The sequence below is a fragment of the Tenrec ecaudatus genome, chromosome 7 (assembly GCF_050624435.1).
Source record: "Tenrec ecaudatus isolate mTenEca1 chromosome 7, mTenEca1.hap1, whole genome shotgun sequence".
NCBI lineage: Eukaryota > Metazoa > Chordata > Mammalia > Afrosoricida > Tenrecidae > Tenrec > Tenrec ecaudatus.
In genome coordinates this window covers 72,466,717-72,494,252 of record NC_134536.1, presented here as the reverse complement: position 1 = coordinate 72,494,252, position 27,536 = coordinate 72,466,717, and the positions used below count along the sequence as shown (strand labels likewise).

The 27,536-nt window shown below is 41.4% G+C and overlaps 1 protein-coding gene across 1 annotated transcript in view; it reads right to left on the bottom strand.

Annotated features, from left to right (window-relative positions):
• Nucleotides 1-6,941: 6,941 nt before the first annotated feature.
• Nucleotides 6,942-27,536, bottom strand: part of SIM1 (SIM bHLH transcription factor 1) — an 84,035-nt gene continuing 63,440 nt past the window's right edge. Inside the window, exons 10-11 of the mRNA XM_075554010.1 lie at nucleotides 11,002-11,404; nucleotides 6,942-7,669 (exon numbers count right to left, since the gene is read on the bottom strand). Of these exons, the coding sequence (XP_075410125.1) occupies nucleotides 6,942-7,669; nucleotides 11,002-11,404 (1,131 nt within the window). The remainder of the gene's footprint in view (nucleotides 7,670-11,001; nucleotides 11,405-27,536) is intronic.

Here is a 27,536-nt window from a genome sequence, read left to right as displayed (position 1 = left end):
GTGCTAAGTACACGTGGGACTGCCAGAGAGGAGCCCTGGTGGAGTAGTGGTTATGCATTGGGCTGTGATATCCTCGGGGGCCTGTAGTTCAAAACCACCAGTAGCTCCATGGGAGAAAGATTGGGCTTTCTACTCCTACAAAGAGGTACAGTCTTGGAAGATCACAGCAGCAATTCTACCCTGTCCTACAGGGTTGCTATGAGCTGGCATCGACCCAGTGGCAGTGAGTTCAGTGTTTCATTTGTTTTAAGGAAAAACACATCTGTCTTAAAAGAAGACTCGTCAGAAGAAAGGGTGGCGAGACCGCATATGTATTTCAGACATGTTATCAGGAGAAACCAGTGCTCGGAGACTGGTATCATGCTTTGTAAAGTAGAGGATCATCTACAAAAGAGCTGAAGACACTTAACGAAGTAGATGGGCACACAGACTAACGGGCTCAACCAGACCAATCATTGGGGGGAGGGGGAATTTGAAGTGTTTCCTTCTGTGGTGCATGAGTTGGAACCTGTTTGATGACTTCTACCAAAAAAAAAAAAAAAAACAACCCATTTGGGGGCACATAGTAAATACTCAATAAATATTGAAAATTAAACTGGAAATACAGTTATTTGAAGAAGGAGGTAAATGTGAGCAATATTTCTTCATGGAAACGAAATCACAACTGAAGTACTGTATCAGATCATTGCTCTGATATTCATAATGATACTCTGCAGCTTTATAAACAGTAAAAAAGGTGTTATGAAATACAAACATTGTTTTCTTTGAATCAAAAGACACTGTGTAGGTTTGTTGCCCTGGTCAATTTTGAACAATTTTAAAGTACATCACGGTCAATCCGAAACCCCTGAAGGAAAACAAATGGGTAAAACACTGTAAAATGAGACAGCTAGAACCATCTGTAAGCAGCCTTAATTTTTAACTTGAATTTTAAAAACACTTTGGATTCCAAAATAAAAATTATCCATGATGTTTTTAATCTGAATGCCAGTTAACTACATAATCTTGGGATTATAGGTTTTCTTTTCCTTGGGCATTAAATATGTAAATTGTACCTTCAAGTTTCTCATTTTATTTTAGCAGAGACCAAATAAATGTTGCTTAAAATGTCATAATGAAACAGTGAAACATCATTCTCTAAGAAAGACTGAGGTCATAAATGAATAATTACGATGCACGTGTGTAAATTTCTATTACAAGGTCTCAAAGTTGTATATGTGTGAGTCCATTCCAAAATAATCTAAAATGGTCTTTATTTATTTACTGTACTTGTCTCTTCATTAACTGTCTGTTTTGTCCTGTAGTTTCTTTCAATGAATAAGCCACACTCAAATTGCATATTGTAACTATATTTTAAACCAAAAAAAATCCTCACATAATAAATACATTTTATGCACATTAACTTCAAATTTACTTCAGAAAGCTATTTACAATATAAATAATTATAAATGAAAACACTTTGCAAGATATCGTTGACAAAACTAATATTTCCTACTTTACATTCCAAAGTAAAAGTCCAAATTACAAATTTATACTACGGTGTCACTAGAAACTATACATGGCAAGATGGCATTTGAAGTATTGGCAATCGTTGCTTCTTTCACAAATATAATCCTTTTTACAGCATGTCAATCAGAAAAACAAACATAAAATATTTTCTTTTTTGAATTGCCTGATCCTATGTTCTTGAAATATTTCCCTTTAGATTAAAAACAAAGTTACAATACCTCTAAAAAAATTTCGAAGTCAATTTCATTTCTTTGAAATGTAAACACACCAGGCAGTTGGGCAAAGATTCAACTGGTATTAAACATATCCCATATCAGCAAATTAGGACAAACCCCACACTGATGAAAGCAAAGCCCCATGCAGCAGAATTGCAATAAATAAACTGTAAATGTTTAGAATAAAATGACCAATTAGGATTCTTATGTGAACTATTTTTCTTTAAGGAGCACAGCAGAAGAGTATCGTGTTATGTGCTTTATAATTAATATTTCTTCATACAGAACTAGTGGGGGAACTCTGAACAAACCCCTGTTTGGAAATGAACACAATCTCACCTTTGAGTCAAGCAAGCACTACCCGTACAACTTTTGTGCAGAAGACCTGAGCACCAGATGGGCACACCCCCAAGAACACTCCTATAAACGAACCCTTTGCATATGCCCATTGTTGTTATTTGACTCACTTCAAAATTTAAAGGGAAATATTCTATCAACAATCTGTTTCCCAGTAAGAACTAGCCAATAGAGCATACTGGCATCAGGTCAGACCTCTCTTTGTAAAATCTGGTGTTAATGTGAAAGGTGAATCACTTAGGTGAAGGGCCACAGAACTTACATTCTTTCTTGAGTTGGTTAGAAAATGGGGTGGATGTCTAGAGCGAAGCATTGGAAAGAACCAGGCCAAATCTGAGCATTTGAGCTTTTCCAACCAAAGAGAGTGTTAGTAGAGGTTAAGTTATCCCCGTGGGTAAAGTGGAAGATCCCACACGACCAAATACTGAACTTTCCAAGCATCAGCATTCAATGACACTCCCTAACACTACCAGTCCTAATAGAATTGACCCCAAACAATAATGATCCTGCTCTAGAAAGAGGGAAAGAGAGAGGGAGAGAGAGAGCGTGCACGCTTTAAAATATTAGAACAGTATTCCAAATGTCTCATTCACTATGCCTTCTTCTATCAAAACCAGGTCCTGAAATAACAGAGTCATTGTCAACATACATCAGCTTTTGGTTGGTTGAACTTTGATAGGTCTTTATCCAAAAAAAAAAGTGTGATAAAACTTTCATCTGAAAAAAGTTTTGTATGAAACAAAGTATTTAATGACTACGAAATCTGGGATGGGGGGGGGGAGGAAGTAGGTTCATTTTTTTAAAAATACCTTAGCATATTTTCTAAAAGATCTTTTATTGGAAGAGATCATCAAGCCCCCTTTTAAAAATGATAAGAGAAATGAAGCATAGTATTCTTTCCTAGGAGATCCTATTAAAGCGGCTTTTAAGTGGGCTCCCGAGCCCGGAGGCCGTGGGCGGCAGCAGATTGTTGACAGAATGCAGAATAGGACCCAATCAAGAGAGAAAACGTGGTTTTGCTGTTTCAACACTAAAGGCAAAAAACAATTTGTTGAATCCTGACTTACTTTGAATGTCACATCAACACTGTGGCAGGTCATCTAGCATCAACAATTACCATTTAGAAAAGCTAGCACATGATATTCAGGACTTAAAAAGACAAGCTCAAAAACCGTACTCAACTCCAACTGAGATTGGCACGATCGGGCAGAGGACAACTGCCCTTTGGGGTTCCTGAAGCTTTAAATCTTTACGGGAACAGAAAGCCTCGTCCGTCTCCTGCTGAGCATATGATGAGTTCAAACTGCTGACCTTGCCCTTAGGAGCCCACTCCCAATTCCCTGTGCTATTGGGGTGCCTTCGTGTTCAGTATAGTATTTCAAATGCCTGGTGGAGCTAAAGCAAGCCCACATATCTGATCTGGAGGAAGTGTGACGCTAATAGTATACATGTAAAATAATACACCAAATCTGATTAGCGTCTCATAATTTTAACAAAACAAATTCTAATAAGTTAGGAGAGATACTGTGTTCATATATTTCTTTTGTTATCCATATTTCTAATTAGGTAGGAAAGGAACCAAGGGCTGTAAAGATATTCTTTAAGTGACTGGAATGTGTGAGCTTTTGATCATCTAATGATTGGAACCTAGGGCATCAGTAATTGGATCGAGCACGTTCTTCTGATCCTGTACATCAGTGGTTCTCAACCGGCCTAATGCTGCGACCTTGTCATACAAGTCCTCAGGTTGCGGTGACTCCCGACCATCAAATGATTCTCGTTGCTACTTCATCACTGTCATTTAGCTACTGTTATGAATCGGGCGACCCCTGTGAAAGGGTCCTTGGACCCCCAGGCTGGGAACGGCTGCTCTAGAGGATACAATAATGACTATTTCAAGTAAGGGTCATGGTCCCCCGCATTTAGCGAAGTTCTAAAGCTCCAGGATTAGAACTACAACCAATTTGAGGTTAACTTTAGCTGATTAAGCTCTTGGGCACCTTTATTTTATATCCCCTATAACACAAGGCAGGCCCTCGGTGGTACTGTGAGTTCCGCCGTGTCGGGCTGCTGACGCCAGGTGCGAAGCTGGCTGCTCAGAGGGAGAGGTGGGCTTCGGCGGAGACTCCCTTTGGGAACCTGAGGAGCGGGTCTCACTGTGCCCGGCGAGTTGGATGGCCAGGGGTGTGTATTAAAGAAAGACACAAATGATATCTCTGCATTTGCAGGACATGTTTCCACCTTAAACAAAATAATTTAGGCTATAAATGAATTTTAACATTTCTATGTGTATATTAAGAAGGTACCTTCTCACAAATGCCTTAACTGATTGTGGATCATTTTGCAGTAAGAAAGCCATATTGAAAAGTAAGGTGTATCATACAGTGGGCCTCTAAGGCATCGTATGTAATGTAACAAAGCTGATTCTATAAAATGATTGATACTGAGTAAGTCAAATGGATGGCTATATATTAAAACTGGGTCGATGTAAGCAAAATGTGATTTGCTTAATTCTGTCTTCTGTTGGAAGTATTTTTCATGCCATTTAATGGAGCACTGTTCCTTCTGGGAGCCCCCCTTCACAGAGTCCGTAATTTATTTCTTACACCAATTAACTATCTTACATATAAAAATTCCACTGAAATTCCTTTAGTGAAGTCTATTTTTTTTGTTGTTATCAGTTAATTTTCCTTGGTTCTCAAGTTTCCATTGCTCTTCTAGCATCTGCCCTTGGGCTATTTAGAGTAATGTACATCCATCAGTCAAGCCCATCTATATGGTTTTCCTTCCAGAACATACCATTGCTTTCAGACATGTGTGCCCTGGGCCCATTTATCCATCCACACAATTCTAAAAAAAAAAATAAAACCCTTTAGATTCCTAAAATCTTACTTCATGCAGCAAATTAATCAAAAATCCATTTGAGGCTTCTCAGGAAGGTTTTTTTTTTTAAAGGACTGGAGAGTTTACTTTTATAATTCAGAATTGGCTTTCATTGTCCTTTGAACTCTTTTGAAAGTACACATCAGAACCCCTCACTTTCCCAGTTATGTGTGCATTTACGACACTAACGTCGCTCTGTCATACCCAGGACGGGTTCACTGTCCTGAAGGCGCCTCACTCCGATTATCATCCTGCGGATTGTCACCTACCTAGAGACTGTCGCGTCACTGTGCGGACTGGTGAAAACTTAGTACTAATCCCTGAGTGCTTCAGGTCGTGTTCGATTTCAAAAGTATAAGTCAAGTTCTTTCAGTACCCCCCACCTGCTACTGGAATATCGCAGGCTTTCCAGGTGTGAGACTCCTGGGAAAGGTCTTTCAACATTTAGGTCACTTGGTTTTGACTACCAGAGAAGAGCGTATTACAAAACTCTTACTGAGTGTTCCTCTCCTGCATCAGTTTTTGCCATCTACATTTTGGCTGACTCTGGAAAGTGGACCACAGATACGCATGCTGGAGAGGGAGGAGAAAGAAAAGAGCCCTTGCTAGAGTTACGAGGTTTCTCTACCTCCTGTGAATGCAGGGTCAGCCCTGACAACCCACTGCGGAGCATTCCCTAGGTTGCAAGTTGGGTTCTACTGTACCTACAAACCACAGAATCATGGGGCTCCCTCACCAGTCAGGAAACACCAGTAGATGGGAAAAGGGAGGCGCACTATATAAACTGCCGGTGGCCCGGGTCAGCACCAGAGCCAGAGAGCTTGCATCCTCTGCTGCTCCGGCTGTTAGCCCAGGAGTCTGTGTGTGGTACCGGCAACAAGGACACGGCCCGGTGGCGGTCTCCTTCAGACTCCTATTCTTCTGACTCTCCGCCGAGGCTCCCATGCCCTGTCACCCTTGCACAGCTGTGTTCTGAAGTGTTTCCACACACTTATACTGTTGTCACGTGGTGCTTTACTGGGTTTCCTCAGTTATTTTTCATATTTATCAGCCTTTTTTCCTTAGTTAATTGGCTTGAATTTTGTATTTGGTGGGTAAAGCCACAAATGTGTTGATTACTATGTGGCAAACCCATTCAGAGTCTTAAATTGTTTGTTTTTAGATGGTTTCATTTCTCTCCGCCTCTGGTCTTTGCCCCTCCGCTGCGCTACTCTCAGTGTAGGTGCCAGTGTCTCCATGCTTCTGCTGAGCACAACGCCAACTGTGAAGTCAGTGCCGGCCTGCTCCTTGTCAGACTCAAACTAGCGGGCAGAAAAATCGTCACTTCCTGGTTGCTTATAATTGACACAGTGGAAACTCACTCGTGTACTGTATACAGGGCCATCCCCCTAATTTATGCCTGAGCCAAATGTCCTCACCTGGTCACAATCACAAAGAAACCAATTCACAAAACGTGTCTCTCCCTCTCCCTCTTTCTTTCTCAGTTATTGTGGGAATAGACATCTCGTTTAGCATTGGGAAGCTTAACAGGCTAGGGTTGAGAAAAGTCACACCTTTTTGGTATAATTTGTGGCCCAGATTCTAATGCCTACCTGTGTACATGGCAGTGGTGAGCAGCAGTCTGGGTGTGTGATGTGACAGGATCATCACAGTGCAATGTTGCCACCTGTCAGTCTTTTCGTGGGGTGTCTGTACTGACCACTGATCTGTGTAAGTATTTCTCAGTGCCGTCTTCGTGTACTCTGGTTCCATGTAACGAGAGGGGCAGTGTGGGAAGCCATGTTGGCTGCATTCCCTGTGTTTAACTCTACGTGTGAGCGCTGTGCTGTCTTTGTTTTTACAGGAACGCATGTCAATGGTGCGGGAACTTAAGTCATCCTCAATAATAAGCTGCGGCTTAGGAAATGCTGATAATGGGGCATTCAAACATAAATATGCTTCAGAGATCCGCAAAGAACAAAATAGTTTAGAAAAACATCAGCTCCCGTTGGTTATTATAACAGATGTTCCCTTGTGTCCTTGGGAGGGGTCTGGCTGCATCCTGAGATGGGAAGTGACATCCAAGTGTGAGCCATTACAACCCAAGGAATAGTTTCTAAGGGTCTCGCTGTCATATAAGTGCTCCAGGGCATACCCAGTTAATGTGTACGCATGCTTATCAAAATACTGCCGGTGAGGGCCAAAGCAGTTTGGAGAGATGGCCGGATGGTCTCCCGCTGTCTGATGAGGAGAGATGCCCGAATGTAGGTAGTCCTTAGCCAGGATCAAGCTGGATTTTGAAATGCGATCCGAATTGGGGCTACTTATCCGAGACAGTGCAGTGGGGCTGTTGTCATAGTCATTTTCATGGGGACTCAGCATCTTCCCCTCTCCCTGCTGGATGTGGTCACACGGTGAAGAATCGGCGGGAGCTGAGCCGTGGCAGACCTCGCCTGTCGGCAGAGGCTGTGGGTAGCTGGCGAAACAAAGGGAGTGTTTTTTCCCAGCTCCGTTAAGGGAAGCCAGTTGGTCTGGGGGTGCTTTCCTTAGCTGCAGTCTGTTCTCCTCTTCTTTAATCATCTGCTGGGTCGCTCGAATCAGCGTTTCGATTTTGCTGGGTTCGTGCGGGCTGCTGTAGGGCTCGGGGCGATACTGGTCACCTGACTCGCTGGCAGATCCGGGGTCTGGAGAGCTCACCGCACTGTCTTCATCCCAACGACCTCGCCCTGGAAATCAGACAAAGCAAAACGTAAGTGCATTTAAAACTGACCGAAAGAATTGTAAGTATGTTCCTTTTTCCTAGGAGGAGAAACCTTTCATCTTTCGCTTTTAAGATCTGCACCCATATTTGGAACAGACACTGGCTCGCAAGATAGACGAAGTGTCATCTTATTTAATTTCTCAGTGGCTTTTAAGTGCAGATGACATTTATAACAAGCGCCTCAGAAGGTTAACTGTGTTCGTGTGTTTGTGAATACCAACTAGCAAAGTGGTAGAATGTGTGTACGCCTCCGTGCATGTGTGTCACTTTATCTTTTGTATAAATAACAAAGCAAAACTGCATATTATTTGGTTGATGCTATTTTTTACATCAGTGTCATGGTCATTGGGTGCGTGAGAAATATTTTCACTTGGATTTAGAGAAGATAGGACTTAATTTTCATGATTAGAAATAGATAATCTAAACAGGGTCCTAAGCTTAATGAGCCTACCACCCACCCTCTTCAGGGGGAAAAAAAATCTCAGTGTCATCCTGGCAATTAAAAACATTTGCACCATACCTTACAATCCAGGATAAAGTATAGGCATCTGCTTTTGCAGCCCTCCTGTATCATTCTTGTGCCCCCCCAGGGGGTAGTATCACCCACTTTGGGAAACATGGATCTAAAACATTATTGTTAAGTGTATTTTAAGTAGAATTACCATAATTCTCTAATGTTGGTTGGGTTTTTTTAAGGTATTTGAGGGCTGGTTTTTAGACGATTTAAGGTATTTAAGGGTATTTAGGGCTTGTCCCAGTCAAATATATAGATATTACCTTCTCAATCAAAAGATAAAAATCTGTTTCACAGCTATCTTAGCAACCTGGGTATCTTAGATTCTTTGTGAAACACGGTGAAGACAACATAAGAATTTGAAATTTTAGAAAAATTTGCTCTGCACCAAGGATTTAATTTTGAGGACTAGCACATCCAAATATATTCATAAGCTAGATGAATCTCAAAGCAGTCGGAGAGGGAAGAGAAGCTGGGAGGGACAGCCCAAAGCTGCATTCTGCTTAACGCAGCAGAGAAGCCTGGATCACACTCTTCAGTGCTTTCCGTTTTCCTTGTCTTGCTTTATTTCTAATATTTCCTCTCACACTATGTAGGTTAAGCCAGGATTTTCACTTCACTCTTTTCTTTGGCAAGCAATTGCCCTAGGCTTCCACTGTCAGTCTTCCACACGAGAAGAACCAAAAGTAATAGCGGAAAAAAATAAAAAGAACAGAAATTGCTCTAAAATCACTCATAGAATGTGGGCCCTGCATGGCACTGGAAATGAGAAGAGGGGCCATTATTGTGGGGGTGGCCGTGTCCCCTCCTGAAGCACGCTAAGGAGGGGCATTGGATCAGCACTGACGTCACTGACTTCCAGTGGATCTGGGAGAGTTTCAAAGATCGGCCTGGATGCCACCTGGAAATGAACAGAATGGACCCTTCGTGACCAGCTGACTTTAAAGTGAACGCAGAAGAACTTTACTAAGACGAAATGATTTGACTGGAGTCCCCATTTCCATGCTTGTAAAGCTGTATAAAAACCCCAAGGAGAGAATCTCAGTGAGTTCTACATAAACGCGCCCTTTCCTCACTACAAACAGTGTAAGTTATTCCAGTGATTAAGCAAAGCGGCTATTGGCGTTTACCGCCCAGAAAGTTTTACCATCTTGATGCAGGAGTGACAGTCCATAAAACACTTGCCAAAATGCCAGTCGGGCCTTCATCCAATAAAGCTGACCCCAGCCAAAATATTTTCCATCGCCTCATGTGCATGTGAAATCTGGATAATGAATGAAGAAGACCAGAGAAGAATTGATGTATTTGAATAGGTGTTGGTAAGTAGTAGTGGACAGAACATGAATTGCCAGAAGATAAAAGAATCTTCTTGGAGGAAGTGCATCATGAATACTGCTGAGAACAAAGCCGGCATGGAAGAAGCACACCAACCCATGTGATCACGAGGTGGCAGCAGGATCAGCTATCAGGCATCTGAAGACCCAAAACAAACACCCATTTTGATGCGAAGGAACAGAATCAGAACAGAGACCAAAGCCCTAGACAACTGGACATCCCCTCACGGAAGGGTCACAGGGAAGGGATGAGCCAGCCAGAGTGCAATATAGCACCAACAAAACACACAGCATTCCTCTAGTTCTTTAATGCTCCCACCCCCACCCCACCCCCACCCCAATAACATGACCCGATATACCTTACAAACCTGGCTAGGCCAGAGCATGTATACTGGTAGAGAGAAGAGCTCTCGACACACGGAATCCAGGACAGATAAACCCCCCAGGAACAATAATGGGAGTAGTGATACCGTGAGAGTAGGGGGAAGTTGGGGGGAGAAGGGAAAGAAAGGGGGAACCGATCACAGGAGGACGAGCAATAGAAATGTGGGTAAAGGGAGGCAGCAGACAGTGTAAAATATGAAAATAAAAATAAGGTATAAGTTATCAAGAGTTCCCGAGGGTGGGAGGGGAGGGGAAGGGAGGGATAAAATGAGGAGCTGCTATCTGGTGATCAAGTAGAAAGAAAACGTTTTGGAAATGATGATGGCAACATAAGTACAACTGTGCGTGCCACAATTGATGTATGGGTTGTTATAAGAGCAGTAAGAGCCCCCAATAAAATGATTTATTGAAAGAAAAATTTTTAAAAGATTACTACTCAGGAACGAGGATGGTAAAGTTTCATCTAAGGTACTCTGAGCCTGTTATCAGAAGGGACCAGTCCCTGGAGAAGGACACCATGCTTGGCACAGAAGAGGGTCGATTCGGAAGAAGACCGCCCCTCCACTGGGCTGGTCGGATAGAGCGCTGCCACGGTTGGCTGAACCATACAAGTAGGAGGGGCACAGGACCAGGCAGTGTCTGTGTTCTGTTACACATGAGACCACTGTGAGTCTGAACTGGCAGCACCTGAACATGACAACGTAAAATCGTGACGGCAGGCACCGTTCAAGTTCACATTCGAAGCATGAGATTGTGGAAGAAAATGGACACGAGAAATTTAAATGTGCACATACTAGCGAGTCAACCATTTGAACTTAATGTCTATACTTTTTTACTGCTTGAAACAGGATCTCGGTTACTTACCTCTCAAAAAGAAAACGTACTTAGCAAGCGTACACTTCGTCTTGAGAGTGAAAAGTGAAAATTAACTGAACCAGTGCACTTAAGCAGATGGATTTGGTGGTTTTAAGAAACATTTTGGGGGTGTGTGTGCGCTGTAAATTCAAAAGCAAACGCAATTTGGGTCAGTCACAACGTATCGTGGCTAGAATGGGCTGCTCTTACCGTGGATCCGGTGGACGGAGGCGATGTGCGGCATGCTGTTTTCATAGGCTTCTCTGCTTTCTGGGGAGGCCTTGGTTAGGGGCAAGGCTGCCCGAGAGCCCCACCAAGGCTCCCTCCCGGCCTGCGGAGTTCCCAGGAAGTACCTGCCTGCCTCGCAGCGGCCTCCTTCACAGGCCTGGGTATGGCAGTGCCTCTCTTCCGCCAGCCTGGAATGGTCGAGCGCGAACCCGTAACAGAGTGAGCTGCGGTCTGAGAACTGTCTGTATGCGCAGGACGCGTCGTGTTGGGAGCCCGGCCTGTCTGCCGGGTCCAGGCGCTGCGGAGAGGCTGTGTCTGTGAGCGGGCTGCCGCCCCACTGACTGTCGTGATCAGATTCAGATCGCTCCGTGTGAAATCCTGAATACTGCAACAGAGAGGGTGGGAAGAGCATTTCAGTACAAAATAAATGGCATTTTAAAACACACCGTCTAAATGTGCCCCTAAGGTCTTACAGACCCAAAGATCCCACAGTGAGATTCACCCTAGGACCACTTTGGACAACCCTGACCTGAAATCGCGTCATCGCCGTGATGCCCCAAAGAGGCTGCTGAAAGAGGAGGAACAACAAATATGATCCCCAGCACTTCTGCCCACCCCTATGGACATGTTCCATAGAATTACGAGCAGGTATACACACAGACAGGGACCCCTGGTGCCATCCTACTACATGTCGGGCTGCTAACCTCGAGTCAGCAGTTCCAAACCACCAGACATAACTTGGGAGAAAGAGGAGGCTTTCTGTTCCTGTAAAGAGTTAATATTGGAAAGCACAGGGGCAGTTCTCCCCTGTCCCACCGGGTCACTCTGGGTCATAATTGACTCGATAGCAGTGATTTTGGGTTTTGGTATACAAACAGACACGTGTACACCAATGTTCATTCACTTGCCACAGCAGCCAAAAAGTGGAAACAGTTTAAACATCCATCAGTGGATGAATGGATAAATAAAATATGGTACATACATACAATGGACTATTACTCATACAGAAGAAAGAGAGATTAAACTGTGATACATGTTAAAACATGGATAAATCTTGGAAATGTGCTGAATGAAATAACTTAGTCACAGAAAAGGCTAATACGATCCGATCCCACTTATAAACCTAGAATCCAAAGAACGCAAACTCACTGTCATCAAGTTGATTCCGACTCATAAGCAAGCATACAGATAACAAAGTGATTACCAGGGGTGGGAAGGAGGGAAACAGAAAGGAGGTGAGGTAGTTAGTTTATTGTATCAACCTAGTCGATAAACACATGTGGGGTTAATTGAAGAGCAGAGGGATAAATGGCTCGGTGAGCCTCACCTTTCTAGTTCTCAGGTCTCTTGCTTTCTGAGGGTTGGACCAGGGTGCAGCTGCCTTAGCCAGTTCCCTGTTTCAGCTGGCAAGGCTCACTTTCTGGGAGACATCCCCAAGGAGAAACCACATGGACCTACCCCGATGCAGCCCTGGGTGCTGGAGCAGCCGTGTGGAGATCCCTGCCGGCGCTGAGATGCTTACACAATCACTAACTCGGCTTTCCTCCTGCAGTCGGAATAGTTGTGTCTGTTTTGTGAGATGGAGGAGGGCTTTGTGGATTGGTGTAGGGCATATGGGCTAATGCGTTAATGTTGGACTTGTGGGCTTGGGAAGCACAGGGTTGGGATGCTATCTTGATGTGCACTTAACCTTTACATAAAACTATATATATATATATATAAGTTTCTGTAGATTTGTTTCTCTAAAGTACCCAGACTAACACAGGACTCAATATTTAAGGGACACTGAGCTCCTGTTAAGAGTAATGATAAGAATTGGGAAGAGTGGAATGTGACGAATGTCCTTCACGCTATTGGTCTGTTGCATGAAGGTTGTTGAAATGGCAAATATCTTGTTATGTGTAGATTTACCACAATGAAATATAAGATGAGCAAATATTGGCTGACAGTCTACTGAGCATTTCCAAGATTAAACCCCAAGTTCTTCACCACTGCATAGACGGATATTGCAAGAGAAAGAATTTAAGAGTGCCCTATATTTCACTTCTAATTACTTTCTCCGTTTTTTCTTAATTAAAAAAATGAAGACCAAAAGAGGTTTAAAGACCAGTGTACCGAACCTTATTTAACCCTTCACACCACACTGTTAACTATCAAAGAACTGTGCCTAATAAATTGTCAAATATTTCATAAATGCTTACCAAATTCAATTGCAATATGATTTCTAAAGAGTCTTGCCCCATATAACCTGAGCCCGGGTGGCCCAGAGGGTTAAGCTTTGACTGCTAACCAAACCCCCAGTCACACAAACCCCGAGGAGCGAGATGAAAGAGTCTACTTCCGTAAAGATTGATCTCCTTGAAAGCCCCATGAGATAATGTTATGCTGTCCTACTGGGTCACTATGAGTCAGGGTGGACTCAGAGGCAGCGAGTATGGGTCTTTTGTTTGTTTTCATTTTTTCTTCACACCAATAGGTGGCACTTTGTGTTTCTAAATTGAAACCTGAAATATGCACAGCCAAAACCAAAAGTCACACCCACTGCCAGAGTCAATTCTGACTCCCAGTACCCTCTGGGACAGGACAGAACTGCCCCAGTGGGTTTTCAAGGCTGTCACAGTGGCTGGTGGTTTTGACCTGCTGAACTTGAGATTAGCAGCCCAACGCTTAAGCAGCTATGGCACCAGCGTTTCTTTCATGGGAACAGATAGCCTTATCTTTCTCCTACAGAGTGGCTAGTGGGTTTGCAAGGCCAACCTTCCTGTTAGTAGCCCCACACCTTTCTTTTTTTTCTCTTTTCTTTTTTTACATTTTATTAGGGACTCATACAACTCTTATCACCATCCATACATATACATACATCAATTGTATAAAGCACATCCATACATTCCCTGCCCCAATCATTCTCAAGGCATTTGCTCTCCACTTAAGCCCCTTGCATCAGGTCCTCTTTTTTTTTTCCCCTCCCTCCCCTTTCCCCCGTCCCTCATTTGCCCTTGGTAATTTATACATCATTATTTTGTCATATCTTGCCCTATCCGGAGTCTCCCTTCCCCCTTCTCTGCTGTCCCTCTCCCAGGGAAGAGGTCACATGGCCCCACACCTTTCTGACAGAGCCAGGATCATGGAAAGAAACAAGCTGAAGCAGTGCTGAGCCTCAGTGGAACCATGCTGCTCCCCTCTCCTCGGAGCATTCTGTGAAATTGAAAGGACATGTACCATGCTGTGCGGAGCTACCCGAGCTTGGTCCTCACATGCCACTTAAATAAGTAGTCCAATACTGTCAAAGAGTGTTTGACTACCCAACGTTGAGCGCAATTTTAAGTTCTGTACAGAGATTTCCTGCTTTGATAGTAACAGATGCAGTCTACTGAGAGCTGGCTATGTGCCAGAGATGGCGCTCCATTGTACATACTTGATCTCATTTACTCCTCACAACTCTGGAAAGAGCATCAATCTTCATGTTAAAAGTAAGTGAACTACATGACTGAGAGTTTTGATAATTCCTTATGGCAAATCCATGGTTTTTACACTCAGGGAAAAATACAGTTAAGAAAGAGGGGAGAGAATAGGATCAAACACCAGGATTTTTTCAGAAAACTGGTAGGATCTACTTTACAGCCTAGGAACCAAAATACAGGTCCATCTTGTCTTCTTCTCTTACCCTGGAAGAAAGAGAAGTGTATGTGTGTTGTAAAGAGAAGAGGGAAAATCCCTAAACTCTATTATATTTCCCTGTAACATGTGCTGATTGAACATGTTTCATCCAAGATGACACTGTCCTAAGACAAAGCAAATTTTCCTTCACAATAGGCCCTCCCTGAGCAGCAGATTTCCTGGTTCTTCCCAGTTCACTGTAACCGGGCAGCCCAGCCTGGCAGGAGTCTCTTGGAGCCAGAGAGATGAGGCACAGAGGTTTGTCTGGGGACTTCAAAAGTATGCTAATAAGCACAGCATGCTCAGTACAAAGTCCTATGCAAATTCCAGGTTCAAGATTTTCCATTACCCTTTTTAATTATTATTTTAATTGTTTTCCAAATGTACATATGGACTATCAACATATTCCATCAAGAAGAAAATTTACAAATCCAGCTTCGCTCCCTAGAGGACCGCGTGATGGACCACATCCAGGTATCCTACGCTCCAGATCCTGTATCAATCTCCCCACATGCTATCAGCCTTTGCTCCCGGTGGGTGCACACCAGCCCCGGCTTCCAGGCAACACCCCTTTCCCTTTCACCAGAGCTGGGGCTGGGCCCCACGATCCTTCCTCTGAGTGAGGATCACAGTGCTCCATCTGGGAGCTTGCCTGGGACAGTCTCAGCTCACACGTGCTCCTCTAAGCTAGCAGTTACCCAGCCTCTCCTTGCTTTCATAAAAGTCTAAACCAGGCCTATTTCTGAAGGACTCCAGTCAAGACTTCTGAGCCCTGTTGAGAGCAGGAAAGGCTTTTCCCAAGTGTCTATGGAAAAGTGCTGTTGGCGCAGCAGAGAACATTGTGTCCTTCACTCGCATAGAAAATTCAACACAAGCTAACCCTGACCTATGTGAGGCACACATTTCAAGAGCACCCAGAAGAAGAGTTCAGAAGATAAGTCTCTTGTCAATAGAAAGGAAATACACAGCAACCATACTGCTCTGAGATACTCAGGCAGGCAGATTAGGCTGCACAGTCAGACCAGGGTCTCACGCTGCCTTAGACATACGAATGAAAAGGCCAGCACTAAGCCTGTGTCGTTCCGTGGGAAGACGTGTAAACTTGCCCCACCATGCACGATGGCATCCTCGGGCCGCATTTATCCCTTTACAAGGAGGAGTACTACGCTTAACCTTTGGTGGAGCCAACCTGCCAATGATCAACCCTGCCATTTGATCTAAAATATTTCAGCTGCTTATGAAATACTTGAAATAATAATCTAGGGCAAGAAACGAGGAAGGCACCCAGCCACAGTGCAGTGACTGACTGACTGCAGCATCAAGCAGCCCTCTGGATTTTTTCACGCCTACTTTTGACATCAGTATGTGTGTGCTCTTGGTCGAGTGATTTCAGTTCTTAGGACCCATCAGAAAAATAAGCATAATGATGTTTTACTGATCAAAGGCTAAACAAGAGTTGGGGGCATTAAGTGGAAGGATTGCTACTAACTCATCTAGCTTAACTGCGTCTGCAGAGTGGCATATTGACCTAAATCATCTTTTTCTCACTTTGCTTTTTACTTTAATATTCTATATTAAAGAACTATTTCCTTGCTAGGATTGACACCTATGAATCTTACATGTATCCCTATAATTATTTTCCTTAAAAGTAGATAAATGTTTAAAACTATAATCAAAATTCAAGAATTTTTTTATAATAGTTATGAAAGAAGATATCATGTAAGCTATCATTTTACTCTCATGAAATTTTACCCTAAGCATCATTCCACCAAGACACACATTTCATAGGCATTTCACAATTTCTTTTGTCAACAAATCATTACATTCTCGAAACTTGTCAGCAAGAAGGATAATGGCTGTCATTTGAACCTAGATCGCTTTACACAAAGTAAAAGCAAAACCAAAAAAAAGGTTACATTTATCAAGGACTTGTGTTTTCAGCATTATGAAGAGAGAAACTATTACAAACTTTAAATTAGCAACAAGTAAAAGTATAATAAAAAGTGCAACCGCAACCGCTATAAAGCTTTGGTTGTAGCCAGCAGAATGAGGGGAGGTGGAAGAAACGCATGAAAAGGAAAAGGAGTGGAAAACATAACATTGCCCAGACACAATCATCCGCAGAAAGAAAACGTAAATCACTAAGTTCCAAAGTCTGAACACAAGTCAGCACGCGACGGTTCATGCGGCTAAGCACAGGAAAGGAACTCAAAGGTGGCAGAAAGTCCAAAGTGGCAGCCTTTCCGAACCATGACGTCTAGAAGAGAAAAATATAAGTGGAGAACGGTTGACGTCCCTCAAAGACATTGCAGTGGACGGAACAGACGGAGCAGGTGGGGGGAAAATCAGGGAAATAAAAGGCACAAAAGGAAAATAACTCAAGCCAGTTCGCCCCTTCCCTTCTAGCCACCATCATCCTGGTTTAAAACAAAAACTGTATTGACAAAACCGATAGGAAAGGGCACTCTTACACTAGTAACTCGGGCCAGGAAATGTGAAGAATTAAGAAAAATGTATGCAAAACTTATAAACGTCTGCAAAAACAAAACATATAAGCAGAAATACAAATATCACAGCCAATAAAGATTTTCATGAAATAATCAACCACGAAACAAAAGAAAGTTCTAAGACAATACTCCCAATTAAGTACCTTCCACACACACTTGGGGATACACAAATATATGTACGCTCACATATTCACAGCCTGTAATTGGACACCTGGAATCTAAGAAATACATTCTTAGAAAGTAATAAAACCTAACCAAATGCAAAGAAATTGAGGAATAATTACAAATTGCCAAAAGGACATTAGAATTTACTGAAACTTTAATAAGAATAATTAAAGGCAGAAAAAAATCTCAAAAAGTAAAACTTAGAGAAATTTTTTAAATTCAGAGGATGTGGATAAAAGAAAACAGGCAGAAAAGGTTCACGATATGTATACTTCAAGTCCTGAAGAAGAAAAATAAAACAATGCAACATTAAAACGATAATGACACTTCAGAAATAAGAAAAAGTTTAAATCTATCTGTATAAGAGACCCAACTTTCACAAAAGAAAGGTGTTCTGAAATGCTCATTTCCAAGATATAACCTATCAAAATAGTTACACTTTAAGACAAAACAACAAAACTCTTACGACTTCCTGGCAAAAGATCAAGTATCTGACGAGGAAGGAACAGCCTGAGACACCTACAGTTCTGAGCATGCAAAGGGTCAGACAACACTGCATCTATGACTCCTTCCTGGGGAGTTTACCAGAGGATGAGGCTCAGCCCACATAAAAATGATTGTGGAATCGTCAGCAAAAGAATCCGGGATGCACATTTAATATATTTCATTGTAGAGCTAAGCCTTTAGAGCTAAGAGTAGCGATATGGAGCAAAGGACAGCATAAGTATAATATTTTCTGACAAGGAAAGATTTAACTATAAAAGTAAAGCAAGAAACAGAGAAAACAGGAATAATGTCATTGACCGTGTGTGGACAATAGTGGCAGCCAAAAGATTTTATTTAAAAGTAATAGAATAGAAATTTAAATGTTTTTAAGTTTAATTTTTTTTTTTAGTTTTAAAGTTTAAATAAGAAAAAGCACACGGGTAATAGCATTCTAAAAGGAATAACCACAAGGGTAGCTAAATACTAGAATTTTTAATAACAAAGAAGAGAATTCCTGCTTCCCCTCCCCCTAAAAATCCAAGAAGAAGAAGCAGCAATAGAAGTACTTTTCCCTATTCAGCCACTAAATGCAAATAACCAAATAGGAAGTTTAAACTTAAAATGCAATAACCAAAATAAGGACCTCAAAGTATGAGCTCAAGGGAGGCGACATAGGAAATAATCAGCGAACGTGGAGACAGCTGACTACATACGGGATCTGAGCAGCACATAGAAATGGACTGGGAACGGAGTGTGCTTCAGGATCACGGCACCACGGCGAAAGATGTAGCCTTTGTGTCACTGGTTCCCAAGACGGAAAGAGCAAAGAAGGTAGGACTGAAGCGTGCTCAAGGAAGAACAGGACTCAGTGAAAGAAAGCTACAGAGTAATATCCACCTTAAAGAGAGACCCCAAATCGTAACAAATGAAATGCCACAAGTCACACAATGAATCATACACCACAACCAAGAAAGATGCAAGGCTGCGTCAATGTTTTTAAGCAATGAATGGAACCTATCATAATAACAGACTAAAGGAGAAAAATCACATGCCCCTATGAATCAATGCAGAAAAACACTACAGACGTGCAATAGCCCATTCGGGACCAAGACTCTTAGAAGGCATAGCATAGAAGGAAACATTCGCAAGTTTGTTTGCTTGTTTTTAAGCTACAAAAAACCTAAGCTAAGATTGTACCTAGTGATGACAAAATGAATGCATTCTTTCCCCAAAATCAGGAACAGGGCAAGGTGTCACACTCTTACCACTCTTAATCGTCATAGTGCCGGACATCCTAGCCAGTGCAGTCAGGTCTACTGGTCCCTGTCAGAAGGAACGGAGAGCGAAGCAAATCAAAGATGCGTGGGAATATGTAGACCAAAGAACCTGGGCCACACGAACTGCTGTTTTCCAACCCTGAGATTGGAACTAGATGGTGACCGGGTACCGCTACCGACCACTCTGAAAACAACCACATTAGAAAGTCCTGCATAGAATGGGAACACATTATGGAACAAAACTCAAAGTTATAATTCTCCTAGACTTACTGGTAGAATCCCTGAGACTAAAAAGTGGCCTTCGAACAACCATCCAGAAGTTTGGAAATGAACTCACCCCTTCGGCTCAGTTTTTAACCAAATAACAGACAGGGTCTAGAAGGTGAGCAACAGCTTGCAGAAGAAAGGCACTCCTTTGAACAATCAACCCTTTGAGTTCCAGAGAGAAGCATTTTCCCAGTGACAAAGTACAGAAGCCAGGAAGAGTTACAAAAGAAGGAAGAGTGGAAATGGAAAACACAGGGAGGGTATGGGATAAATGAGATTGCATTGTGGGAACTGCCATCAATGACATCAAGCATAATGTGTACAAATTACTGAATGGAAACTGATGTGCTCTTTAATACTTCACCCTATTCACGCACAGAAATGAAAAATAAATGATAAATTTTAAAATTCTTAGGTGCAAATCGAACAAAACATCAAGGACTTCTCTGCTGAGAACTGTAAAATAGTAATGAAAGAAATTAGAAAGAAAATATTTAAATAAATTATAGACCCATCAGGTTCATGGATTGTAAGATTCGGCATATTAAAAAATACCAATTCTCTCCAAATTAATTTACAGATTCAGTATAATGATTAACAAATCCAAGCAATATTTTAACAGATCGACAAGATTATTCTAACACTTATATAGGTATTCTAACACTGTATACTAACATTCATATAGAGTATCTCAAATAACTTTTCAAAGAAGAATAAAGTAGAAGACTCTGTGTGCCCAATTTCAAGAACGTATGGCTTTGGCAGAAAGATAGAGATACAAACAGCAGGATAGAACATGCCCAGACATAGTCCCACACCAATATGCCCAATAGGTTTTTTTTAACAGACCCCAAAGCAACTCATTAAAGCAAGACTAACCTTTTCAACATATCGTCCTAGAGAAATTGAACCTTCATAACGAACAAAAAACCCACTGCCATCAAGTTGATCCAATTCACAGAGACCCTGTAGGACCCAGTGAAATTGCTCCACAAGGTTTCTGAGACTGTAACTCTTTAGAGGAGTAGAAAGCCTAATTTTTCTCCCTTGGAGTGGCTGGTGGTTTTGAATTGCTGACCTGTGGTTAGCAGCCAAACATGTAACCACTACGCCACCTGCACTCCTTGGACATTCAAAGGTTTGGAGTGGGGGAATCCTCAACCTAAATCTCACATCTTACTCAAAAATTAACTCAAATGGATCATAGTCTTAAATAATAAAACATAAACTGCAGTGTTAGAAAATAAAATAAGAACGTGTTTGAGATGTTGAGTTGGGTAAAGTGTTTGTAGATTTGATACTAAAAGCACAATCTAAAAGTGAGAAAAGGTGCACGTTGGACTTCAGAAAAGTTGAAGAGTCCTTTTCTCTACACAAGGCCCTGTTCGCGGATGAAAACAACCTAGAAACAGGGAATATTAGCAAGTTCATGTCCAACAAACAACTAGCATCTACAACATATAAAGAACTCTTGTTTTAAAAAGCAAGAGGCAAGATAGTTCACTGAAGAGGATAGGAAGATAGAAAACCATAAAATACAGAGTTGTCTAACATTAGCCATTATAGCTATGCAACCGTAATGAAATATTCACAATACACTCATCACGCTTATTAAAGAAAAAATGCCAGTACCAGGTGCAGAGAGATTAGCTCACTCCTGCCATACTGGTGGAAATGTAAATAAATGGAGCCAATTGAAAAGCAGGTTAATAGTTTCTTTTCAAACTAAATGTGTAACTCTGGGCACATATTTTTAGATAAGTGAAAATATGTCAATATAAATACCAGTACACAGAGGTTAATAGTAGCTTCATTTGTAATAATTAAAAACTGGAAACAACCCATATGTCCTCAACAGACATACGATGAAACAAATTGCAGTACAAGGGCAGGAAGAGAACTTCATTAGTAAACCTTGCCCCACCCACCCACAGCCCTGCTTTTACCCTTCAGCCTTTTGGTGTCGTTGTTGTTGTTGTTGCAAAACCCTGGAGGATATTTTAAAAAGAACATAATTTGAGTCCCTTCAAGATGCCAAGACTCCTGTTTTGAAATTATATAAGTTAAAGAGAACAAAATTCTTTGGGGAAAAGTTAAAATCATCAACCACCACCTTCAGAAGTTTATAGAATTAGAAGGATCAGATGCTAAAGAAAAATAGTTTCATACGTTGATCATTTTTTAAATGAATCTCCTATGGTCTTATAAGGAGCTTCAGGCCACTAACCCCAAGGTCTGTGCTTCAAAACCACCAGCTGGTCCATGAGAGAAAGATGTGGCTTTCTGCTCAGAAACCCAACAGGGCAATTCTACCTGTCCACTATGAGTCAGAATTGACTCAATGGCGGGGGAAAAAAAGGTTTAATAGCAATGTGTTTGACTTTCCATCATGTATGCACACAGGCATGTTTTCATGCATAAGAAATAGGATAACTAAAATTAACCTTTGCAAAAAGGAACAGATATGGGGTGGGCTACAGTAGTGGTAGTGGTGGTGGGGGGTGGGAGTCGAAGGAAGATGATGTAAAGGAGTCCATGTAGAAAAAGAGTGTCTGGATCATGGTAACAATTGTACAATTCTCCTTGACATGGCTGAACTACAGTGCACATGACATTCGTATTAAATCCCAAGTAATTGTTTAAAACAAACAAACACAGGAAAGACAAACCAGATATCAAAATGAAAAAAAAAAAGATTGCTTATGGAATGGGAGAGAGGAAATGCAGTAACAGGGATACAAGATGGAAACGTAAACATATCTCCTTATTCAACTTCCTGACAGGGTAAGAAGCGCATCAGTAGCATAAGCACATTCGTGTAGAGATTTTAGTTTCTATGCACCACTATCCATGAAAAGGAACAGAGCTCATGGAGAAAATACCTGGTTTCAGGAGTAAGGTAAAAGAACATTTTAAAAAAAACTTTGAACATCTTGCTCCATCAGAAAGTAGAAAAGGGTACTTTATAAAATGCCAGGGGCTTGTCAGCTTGAAGGACTTCCACTAGGCAAACCTGGGAAATGTTCAATTTAAGAAAACTAAATGAGGTTACTAGTGAATAAATAGGCTTTGAACTACTACCTGCAAGGTTGGTAGTTCAAACTCACCAGCTGCTTTGAGAGAGAAAGATGAGGCTGCTCTTATAAAGATTTACAGTCTCAGAAATCCGACATGGACAGTCTCAGAAATCAACTCCATGGTAGTGAGTTTGAGTTCTAAACACAACAGGAATCCATTAGGACATCCTGATAACAAATAATTTTAGGGGAGAGGGGCCTCTCATCCAGCAAAGTGCCAGTTGATCAATGTGAAGGATCAGGTTATTCAACCAAAGAAATCTCATTGAAAACTACTTTGTAATTAATTTTTGTGAAACCTTTGGTTTTCCTTCTTGGAAAATGTATTCACATCATATATATCTTCCATCTTAATTTTCTCCTACTTCTTAACTAAAATTTAATGTTCTAAACAGGCATTCCATGTGACAAATTAAGAAGTCAGATGAAGGATGTTTCAGGTGAAACAAGAAACCTTTGGCACCTATACCAGGTAAGAAGAGAATGACAGCCAGACACGAATGCCTTCTGATGGCGATGGTTCCCAATTCCCTTCTGGATCTCCACTCATAAAAGAATCATTCTTTCTAGAAGAAACTGTTATCTCATCGAGTTAAAAGTTTGACCCAATGTACAAATATGCTTGACACAATGGATGGATGGATGGATTGTGATGACAACTGTACGACCCCCAATAAAATGATTTAAAATAAATAAATGAAAGTGACTTAACTATAGTACTGCATGATATGTGAATTTTATATCAATAAAACTATTTCTTTTAAGTTTGACCCATTAGGTGGGGCTTAACATGCATCAAGTCAGCACTATTGACTATCATTTATCCTGAAGTTTTTTTTTCTCTCAAGATTATTAAGTGATAACTCTTTCCAAGACACTTAGTCAGGTGATATAAATACAGCCTCTCTTTCAAGGTATTCACACTGGAACGTGAATAATGCACAGAACATAATTGTTAGTAATAAAGCATCAGAAGCCTTATTTCTTCTTTGTCATCTTACTAATAAATAGTGAAAATAATTCTATATAGAGAAAAATGCTCTATGGGTTCTACACTGAGAAAGGCTAAATGTACTATGAATTCTACACATCTCACAAGTAATTAGCACTGGAAAAGCACTTCCGTAGATTTTTTTATGAAATTAAGCTTAATGACATTAAACTCCAAAAGAGTTAAACCTTTGAACCCTTCAAAAACAAAAGTATAGAAAGCATTCTAAAAGGGAAAAATATCAATCCTGAGTCACATTCCAGAGTTTAGAATGCTTTCGCTAAAGGCCCTTTAATACAAGCCAGGAAGAGAGGAAACCCGTACATCGTTTAGGAGTTCAAAGGAGAGAGCTATTACTCTCTTCTTTAATGCCATAAATTATTTAGGGGGGGGAAAGTAACTGTGATTATTGATTAAGAGGCAATGTATTATATGATTTGCATATGCTAACTTACACACATAATAACTCTAATAGTCATCACCATCCAATATGCGGTGTGTGTTAGTCACTAAGCTAAAGTTCCACAGAGTTTTACTACATGCTAGCTGCAGCTTCACAGCATCACTGACGCCCTGTGCAGGTAGGATGCAGCAAAGGAGGCTTGAAAAATATTTTCCCCCAGTTTCATGATTATGAAGTTCAGCAGGATCAGTTCCATTCCCACTACCCCATACCAAACACCTAGACAACAAAGACCGACCCTCCATGCTCACTCCCCACCCCTCCACCCCCCACCGGTCATATTTCAAACAAAAGAGCTTTTTCAAAAGTCTACACCTCCAGAAAATGAACCCCCCATAAAGCCTCGGGCGATGCCCACACAGCCCTGAAGCCATTTTACGCCACAATCACGTCCACCGACACTCTTCTCCTGATAACTGGCAGAGGCTTCATTCCTGCCTCGGCAGCATATTCCAGACAGGTGCTCTGCGTTCATCTGAATGTGCAGCAACAACCCAGCTCAGGAAAAACGCCAGATGTTCCAGCCATAGATGCTGCAGTTATCTATTTGTATTCTGGCAGCTCATTGAGGTTTTTTTTATTATTATCATTTTTAGCTATAAAATATAGAGAGAGATCCTCTTAAGGTAAAGTCCTGTTTTCCATGAAAAACTTTCACTCTATCAGCCATGAGCAGCTTGCCTCTTGATTTGTGTCTGAACCATGAGGAAAAAAAGCATCGCAGATGCAGACTGCATTGTACTGAGAACATATGCATGCTTTTAAATCACTTTTATCTTACTTTTTACTAATGTAACCCTGAAACATAAAATATGTTCTTTTTTTCATCCACTGTTATGGGAAGAACAGATGGTGAAAGGGTTAGATTAAAGTACCACAGCATGTCCATTAAAATAACCCCACTGCTGGGATGCTTCCTCAAACAGAAGTCTCGTCTGCTGTAAAGAACCGCTAGCCGACACACTTCGGAAATGGGCCGGAGTTTTCTCAAGAATAAGCATGAGCTCAGAGAAAAGCGAATGCCATATCAAATGAGTTTTTAAAAGATAATAATGCAAGTTATTTTGCTAGTCTGAGAGGGTGACTGAAGCCATGTGTCTGTGATAATGTAGCCGAACCACAAGCAAATGATAAAGTTAATCTCTAACCTGAATTTTTTTAATACCTAAAAAACATAATTAACTGAAACTGCGAAGGCAATGTTCTATAGAAATTATATTCTCTATTTTTCCATGTCTAATAGTAATGGGTAAAAATGTTTACCCTATTTCTCATTTAATATCTTATAATTGATGGAAAATTACTCTATTAAATACTGAGTCAGAACAAGCAAACAAACAAAAATGCATTGGTAAGAATGGGGGGGATTGGAGTAGAGACCCAAAGACGATCTGTGAATAATGGAACATCCCCCCACAGAGGGGTCACAGGGAGGGGATGAACCAATCATGGTGCAGTAGAACACCAGTGGATCACGCAATATACCTCTGATCCCTTGAGGCCTCCTCACCCCCCACTATCGTGACCCCAGTGCTGCTTCCCACACTGGACTAGACGGGAGCATGGACATAGGTGTAGGCAAGAGATAAAACTCATGACACGTGGAAACCTGAAAAGGCATGGGAAGAGCAATACCAAAAGGGTAGGGGGAAGGAGAGGAGAGGGAGGGGGTACCTATCACAGTGAATGGTACATAACCACACCCACCCCAACCAGGGGGGAGAGCAGCAGAAACTAGAGGGCAAGGGAAGAACAATCTATAATCTATCAAGGGGTCAGGAGGGTTCAGGGGTAGGGGTGAGGGAGGGGAAACAAAAAGGAGGATCTGATCCCAAGGGCTCAATGGAAAGTAAGTGTATAGATAAGAATGAAGGCAATATTTGTACAATATGCCGAATACAATTGATACTGGTTTATTCTGGGTCTAACCAGAGGACAGTCTGCCCACGTTGCTCTTGGCAGGGCCCTTTGCTGGCAGTTGGCAAGCACATAACTGGCCTTCTGCATGCTGAAGGAGGTCCGTTTTATTTTCAATCCTGGGGGAGGGGGGGCGGAGGTGAAACGTGGTGGCCCTCCACCAAGTTACTTGACTTTAAACTGGTGCTTGCACATGGAAAAGAGAGTCTACCTTTTCTTCTACTTCTAAGCCAAATGCAATAAAATAATGGGGAAAACTAAATCAACACAAATGAAGTGTTAAGCCATGTACATCAGAACCCTGACCTTCTCGGAAAGCGCCACAATTCAGTACTATAGCAAAATAAAGGCATTTCCTAGAAACTTGTGAAAGCTGTCTACCCCGAGTGAAGGAGGAAACTTTCGCTTAGGGGGCATTGAGTTTATTTTAATGGTGGCGGAACAATTTGCAGAGGGATATCAATTATAGTACAACATGAAGAGTATAATCAGTGGCACTGACTTTGTACTTGTAGGAGGGGTTGAATTGGAGACTGTTTTGTTGTGTACATTTTTGTCAAAATTAAGAAAAATATTACATGAATTAACAATGAGTATAGGGAGGAAGAAAATGTTCTAAAATTGATTGTGGTAAAGATTGTACAACTCTTCTTGATATGATTCAACTATTCGATTACATCATATATAGATGAAGAGCGAAAAATGTTTTTTAAGAAACTTGGGGAAAAAGGAGGGGTTAAAGGAATCTAAGTTGTGTAGCTAAGATATTCAAAGTAAATTTTCTTACAGTTCCCACGAGGAGTGAATCAAATGCCACAATGAGTGTCAAATAAGGAACTGTTCTTAATTTCTCTATTTCTTGTGAAATTTTATGGTGAAGCTATGGTAAAATGGATTTCCCTGGGTACATTTTGATAATGGACTCAACCATCCTCTGTTCTTCCCTTTTGTTCAGCTGGGGAGCAAGATAAAAATTTCCAGCCATCATTTCCATTAAGAGAAAATCAGAAGTTTCCCAATGATTTAGCAAAACTGCTTTACTTGAGGCCCACTCCCTCTCCGGGTTACCAGTCTTTCTCAGAACATCTTACTTATGGGTGGAGACAACCTTAAAATGAGTCATGCCTTATAGCACGAATCTGTGATCAGGCACTGCCTCTAGCACCTGTCCAAAATAAATTCTGGTCTGAAAGATCCATGATCAGGGACTTCCTAAGAATATTTGTTGCTAATAGCAAAGAGTCTCAGTTAATCCTGCCATCCACTCTGTGAGAAAAAGATGAGGCTTTCTGCTACCGTAAGATTTACAACCTTGGAAACCCAAAGGGGCAGTCTTACTCTGCCCTAAAGGATCACTGTGAGTCAGAATCAACTCAATGGCGTTGGGTGAGTTTCCTCTAGATAAGTATTTAAATACATCAATGGCATTGTTCATTTCCATATTCACTCCAAATGTCAAAGACTTGTAAAGTGTCTAGTACTAAATCTATAATTACATATTTGTATATATAATTAATGTGTGTGCATATATATGCGTACACACACACACACACACACAAAGTACCAGGAAATCTTAAGTTTAAAAAAAAGAAGACAAAATTTTCATTTAGATAATCCCATCTAAATAAATGTTATTTTACAACTTTTCTATTCTAATAACCTGGCATTCTGTGATGCTCAACTTCCCGACATGATCCCTGAAGACAAAAT